The sequence below is a fragment of the Triticum urartu genome, chromosome 5A, assembly GCF_056163025.1.
Source record: "Triticum urartu cultivar PI428250 chromosome 5A, HENAU_Tu73, whole genome shotgun sequence".
Taxonomy (NCBI): Eukaryota; Viridiplantae; Streptophyta; class Magnoliopsida; order Poales; family Poaceae; genus Triticum; species Triticum urartu.
Window position 1 is genome coordinate 579,632,797 of NC_141877.1, and position 6,608 is coordinate 579,639,404.

General features: G+C 53.3%; 1 protein-coding gene across 1 annotated transcript; it reads left to right on the forward strand.

Moving 5' to 3' along the window:
• The first annotated feature begins 290 nt into the window (after positions 1 to 290).
• Positions 291 to 4,058, forward strand: LOC147973027 (uncharacterized). The gene is made up of 7 exons (XM_087524537.1): positions 291 to 461; positions 1,379 to 1,770; positions 1,843 to 1,916; positions 1,996 to 2,423; positions 2,911 to 3,034; positions 3,106 to 3,393; positions 3,472 to 4,058. Exons 1-7 carry the CDS (start codon positions 291 to 293, stop codon positions 3,855 to 3,857), a joined length of 1,863 nt encoding a protein of 620 aa, XP_087380663.1. The 3' UTR covers positions 3,858 to 4,058.
• The last annotated feature ends 2,550 nt before the right edge of the window (positions 4,059 to 6,608 follow it).

The window sequence follows — 6,608 nt, forward strand, 5'->3', positions numbered from 1 at the left end:
TTTTGGGAATCGTGCCAGACGGGATGAAACGAGGTTATCGGGATGGATTAGGTAAGTCTCCTCGATCCCCACGCCACCTTTTTCGCCACGTACTGCGTGCGCGACTGTTGCGGGATTTGTTTAGATTGCTTGGGTCCACTGGTCAGCCACTCGGTGGAAGGCCTTATAAAAGGTCTCGGGCCAGGCCTCTGCTCCGCACGCCCCCATTCTCTCTTCTCTTTCTCCCGATCTCTCTGCCACTCTCGCTTCCGCCTCGTCGCCGGACCCCCGCTCGAGCTCGATCTGCCACCATGGGGAAGGATAAGACGGCGGCGTTGGAACGCGCGAAGAAGGCGACTGTGAAGGCGAAGGGCAAGCGAACCAGCCGAGGCAGATCCTCGTCGAGGTCCGGCCTACCGGCGGGCTGGATCCAGGGCGACTGGATCCGCTCGGCAATCACGCAGGACAACCTCGATGACCTGGTGGAGGGGGGATTGATCCCCCACAAGTCGGCTCGGCTCCCGGGGAACGAAACCGAGCCGCAGCCTAGAGAGGGTGAGTGTGTCCTCCTAGCAACCCACGTAGATCGCGGATTCTCGCTGCCTCCCCACCCTTTCTTCTGGGGCTTTTTGAACTTGTTTGGGGCTCAGCTCCACCATTTCACTCCGAACACCATAGTCTATCTGGCCGCTTTCGTGTCCATGTGCGAAAACTTCTTGGGCTGTCGACCACACTGGGGGCTTTTCAAACACATCTTCACTTGCTGTTCCCAGTCGATCAAAAAGGCCAAGTCGAGTGACGAGAGGACGCGGGTGATCCAGATGTGCGGCGGCCTGGGGATCCAGATGAGGAGCAAGACTACTTTCCCGGCGATGATCCTTCCTGACTCGGTCCGGGGTTGGCAGTCGACTTGGTTTTACTGCAAGGATCAGCCAACCCCTGGCCAGTCGACTGGACTTCCTCCTTTTTCCTTGGCTCGAGTGGAGAAGTCTGCTCCCCTGAAGGTAGTTCCAGAAGAGAAGGCGCAGGCCAAGGAGCTGGTTGAACGGGTCATCCAGCTTGTTCGCAACGGAGTGACCGGGATGGATCTACTGGAGGTCTTTCTCGGTCGACGCATCCAACCTCTTCAAGCGCGCGATCATCCGATGTGGATGTACTTTGGGCTCGAGGATACCACTCGGATCCACCCGAAGGAGGTCAGCGAGGATATCTTGGAGAACTGGTTGAGGGGAATCACTGGCAACAAAGACAACCCTCGGGGATCCAGGAGGGTGATTCCATTCGACAACTCGCGCCAGCCGGAGCAGGTATATTTCTGTTTTATCAAGTATCTTTCCGATTCACCACGTGATGTCCCGTTTGTGGTCGACTGCATGTCTTTTGATTGTTATCCTTTCAGGCCCTCATTGAAATGTACTCGATGCCCAACGGAGTGCAGGACCCCGGCGCTGAAGAAGAAGGAAGCGGGGGCGAGAGCGGCGAGGAGCATTCGGAAGCCGAGGAGGACGAGGAGAGCGAGGAATCGATCGATGAGGAAGAAGTCGACTCGCCTCCTCGCAGGGAGAGGAGGTCCAAGTACACTCATGACCCGGCAGGCGCTCCAGACTTGGTGGCTGCGCCGATCGGGCAATCCTCGAAGCGCCCCAGGACGTCTTCCCCGACGCCGACTGAGAAGCCTCCAAAGCAATCCAAGGTCGCGCCGCTTCCAGCGCCGAAAGTGCCGAAAGCCATCTCTTCCAAACCGCCCAAAGCTTTGCCTCGGATTAAAGTGACCGTTCCTACTATCTCCGGGTAACCATCTGACTTGTCTTTTATGTGGATTCGATTAACTGGGTGTAACCGATTGAATGCGGGCCTTTGCAGTGCTGCTACGTCAGGGACTTCTTCATACCAGTACCGGGACAAGGAAATGGAGGATGCGGTAACCTCTAACCCAGGTATGAACTCTTGTGATTTCGATTCTTGATCTTTTTAGAGTCGAGTGGTTCACTTGGGGTCGAATGTTCTGTCTTGCAGCTCCACCCAACATCATTGACCTTCCGGACGACGACGAAGATGTGGCTCCTAAGCCTAGGAAGAGCAAGAAGGTAACAGCTGGCAGGGTGGCCCGGCAAGAACCAACTGCAACGCCCCCCGTCTGTCAAGCTGAAGATGCGGGCAGGGCCACTGTGACGTTCGCTGCACCCTTGCCGAGTGGGCATCCCACGCGGTCGACCGCGCATGTGGTTCCTTCAACTGTCCAACTCCACGCCATGGAGCCTCAAGCAGCCGCACCTGGGTCGTCTGCACATTTTTTCACCAGCTACCCCGTCCCAGACAGCCAGTCGGAAGCGGCTGCGGAAGCCATCCGACAGGCTGATATGATGATGGAGCGGGTGAAGATAGTGCACGAGAGCAGTCAGGCTGCCTACGACGCTAGTGCCGCTCTTCGGGCCAACGTCCAGGTGAGTAGACTTTCCGAATGTTTTTGTTCTCGAAAAATCTTCTTCTGCACAATCTCCTGTTGTTCGCGTTGAATTAGAGCACCCGCTGGGTGTTGCTGTCGTTTTTGGTAGTTTCGCTCTTCCACTCGGTCTGGGCGAGTGGGATCAGAACCGGTGGGGGCACGCCAAGTGCACCCACTGGGTGTAGTCCCCGAGACGGCGGTCGACTGCTGGCAGTCGACTGTGGTCTGAATTCTTCTTTTCTTGACGGCGCAATTGTTCTTTCTCTCTCTTTTTTTTGCACTCGACTCCGGCGGGCCGGGCGAGTGGGATCAGAACCGGTGGGGGCACACCAAGTGAACCCACTGGGTGTAGTCACCGAGACCGCGGTCGACTGCTGGCAGTAGACTGGGGTCTGACAGCTTGTTGTCCACTTCTTTAGGTTTTATTCACTCGAAAATGAACTGCTTTCGAACCTATCGATTGACCTGTCTCTTGCCTCCTGCAGAAGTCTTGTACTCTTATCTCCAAGTTTGCCAAACTCGAAGAGAAGCAGAGGCAACTCAACTTTGACTTGGAATTGGCTCAGCAAAATCTGAAAAAAGCTCAAGACGAGGCCGCTGGTATGGAAGGTAACTGATTGCCGACTGTACTTCAATATATCTCTTTGATCTCTTTTTTGATTCAATTATTTCTTTTGCAGAGAAAATGAAGTTGGCTCTAGACAAGAAGGACTCGAACCTCGCCGCTGCGCAAAAAGCAGCCCAAGACAAAACCGCTCTCGCAGACAAGAAGCTTGCTTCAGTCGGAACACTTGAAGGAGAGGTGAGTAGACTGACATCTTGTCTTAATGAAGCTAACTGCGAAGTGACCAGCCTGAAGAAGGATAAGGTCGCCCTGAACGAAAAGTTGGAGTCTGCGATCCACAAGAGGAACGACACAGAAGCTTATCTGAGGACCCTCGCCAAGAAGCTTTATCTCGTGTTGGGAGGTATTTCTTTTAATTCCAACTGTGTCGATGCTTGCCATCGGATTTTGCTTGGTTGATTGAACTGACTTTTGGCTACAGAACTTTGTCAAGACTTTGACGAAGAAACTGGAAGGGTCGAGACGGGTCTGGACCCTATCGCTTCCCCGATCTGCGACGAAACTGCGATGAACATGCTCCGACTGGAGTCCCGTACCGCCAGCGCCACAAGCTACCTCGCACGCCTGAAGGAGGTTGTCTCTCGAATCGACTCGATGCTCTGGCCGGAGGCGACGCTTCAGAATGATCTGGAATCTCTGATGACTCGGCTGAACGAGATCTCTGACCGAGTGCAAGAATGGAAGAAATCCTCCGCCCAGTGTGGTGCTGACGTGGCGCTGTCCCTGGTGCGAGTCCATTGCAAGGAGGTTCATGAAGACAAGCTGTCCGCGATCAAAGTCGCTAACACCAAAAAGCACGACTTCTAGTCCTTCATGGAGACTTTCATTGCTGCCGCCACTCGGATCGCTGATGGGATCGATCTGGACTCATTCGTGGAGCCTGCCAGTCCTCCTCCAGCCGAGTGAACAATCTTATGAAACTTGGATACGCTTTAAATTTGCCTCGGAATGCCGAGTGGTTTCTGTAACCGTTAAACTCCTTCGGGCTTGGTGCCCGAGTACTTTTGATTAGCTACTTGGAACCTTTTAGTATTTATCTGAATTTGATTATCTCCGAATGTGCTTGTGTTTGCCTTAGGATGGACTTTGCTTGCTGCACTTCTTCGTCCTTGCAGATAGGGATGGAGCGGACGTTGTATTTGTGCCGCAGCTCCGACGGAGAAGGTGGCAGTCGACCTGCACCTCGTCGTCTTTGCGGATAAGGATGGAGCGGACGTTGTATTTGTGCCACAGCTCCGAAGGAGAAGGTGGCAGTCGACCTGCACCTCGTCGTCCTTGCGGATAAGGATGGAGCGAACGTTGTATTTGTGTCGCATCTCCGAAGGAGAAGGTTGCAGTCGACCTGCACCTCGTCATCCTTGCGGATAAGGATGGAGCGGACGTTGTATTTGTGCCGCAGCTCCGAAGGAGAAGGTGGCAGTCGACCTACACCTCGTCGTTCTTGCGAATAAGGATGGAGCGGATGTTGTATTTGTGCCGCAGCTCCGAAGGAGAAGGTTGCAGTCGACCTGCACCTCGTCGTCCTTGCGGATAGGGATGGAGCGGACGTTGTATTTGTGCCGCAGCTCCGAAGGAGAAGGTTGCAGTCGACCTGCACCTCGTCATCCTTGCGGATAGGGATGGGTCTCAAACTTAGGCGAGTACTGGACTGCCGTTAAGTCTCTTAGTGAGAGAACTTAGGCAAGTGCTCGACTACAGCTAAGCCCCCGAGTGGGAGGATTGCTCTCCACTCGGTAGGATTTTTTCAAACTTAGGCGAGTGCTGGACTGCCGTTAAGCCTCTTAGTGAGAGAACTTAGGCGAGTGCTCAACTACACCTAAGCCCCCCGAGTGGGAGGACTGCTCTCCACTCGGTAGGATTTTTTCAAACTTAGGCGAGTGCTGGACTGCCGTTAAGCCTCTTAGTGAGAGAACTTAGGCGAGTGCTCGATTGCAGCTAAGCCCCCGAGTGGGAGGATTGCTCTTCACTCGGTAGGATTTTTTCAAACTTAGGCGAGTGCTGGACTGCCGTTAAGCCTCTTAGTGAGAGAACTTAGGCGAGTGCTCGACTGTAGCTAAGCCCCCGAGTGGGAGGACTGCTCTCACTCGGTAGGATTTTTTCGAACTTAGGCGGAACGGATTCGCGACTAAGCCCACCCACTGGGGGATTTCAGGAGTAAATAAGAACAACACAATCAAATGAGAGAACCATAAGCTCTTGTCTTTGATAAATGAATTACAAAAGGTGTTGCTTATTACACTTTATTCGAACGAGTGTTTAAGTATAAAAGGGGCGGAGCAGCTCCGCGTTCCAAGCCCGTGGCTCGTCCTTCCGATGCTCCATACTGTAAGATGGTATGCTCCGTTGTGGAGAACTTTGGTGACGATGAAGGGGCCTTCCCAAGTTGGAGCGAGCTTGTGTGGTTTCTGCTGATCCACTCGAAGAACCAAGTCTCCTTCTTGAAAGGCCCGACCCCTCACATTCCTGGCGTGGAATTGACGCAAATCTTGCTGATAAATGGTCGAGCGGATCAAGGCCATCTCTCTTTCCTCCTCTAAGAGATTGACTGAATCTTGCCGGGCCTGCTCTGCTTCTGCTTCGGAGAAGAGTTCAACTCGGGGTGCGTTGTGGAGCAAGTCACTTGGCAGAACAGCTTCGACTCCATAGACTAAGAATAAAGGAGTTCTTCCAGTCGACCGATTAGGAGTTGTCCTTAAACCCCACAGAACTGACGGAAGTTCATCAACCCAAGCACCTGCTTTGTGTTTGAGATCACACATCAGTCGGGGCTTCAGTCCTTTGAGAATTAGGCCATTGGCTCTTTCTGCTTGTCCGTTCGACTACGGGTGAGCAACAGAAGCATAGTCGACTTGAGTGCCTTGAGAGGCGCAGAAAATTCTGAACTCATCAGAATCGAAGTTCGATCCGTTGTCCGTGATGATGCTGTGTGGGACTCCATATATGAACGTCAATTCTCTGATAAAACTGACAGCGGTGCTAGCGTCAAGGTTCTTGATGGGTTTGGCTTCGATCCATTTGGTAAACTTGTCGACTACAACGAGCACGTGAGTGAAGCCGCTTCTGCCGGTCCTCAACGGTCCAACCATATCCAGTCCCCAAACAGCGAAGGGCCAGACGAGGGGAATGGTCTTCAGGGCTGACGCTGGCTTGTGAGACATATCGGAGTAAAATTGACAGCCTTCACATCTGTCGACTATATCTTTCGCCATCTCATTTGCTCGTGGCCAATAGAATCCAGCTCGGTATGCTTTAGCCACGATGGCCCGAGAGGACGCATGGTGGCCACAGGTCCCCGAGTGGATGTCATTGAGGATCATTTGACCTTCTTCTGGTGTTATGCACTTCTGACCGACTCCAGTCACACTTTCTCTGAACAGCTGCCCTCTTATCACAGTAAAAGCTTTAGATCGGCGGACGATCTGTCGAGCTTCTTCTTCATCCTCTGGGAGCTCTTTCCTGAGGATGTACGCAATGTAGGGCATCGTCCAATCGGGAGTAATGGCCAGAACCTCCATGATTAGGTCGACCACAGCTGGGACCTCGACTTCAGTCGGATCC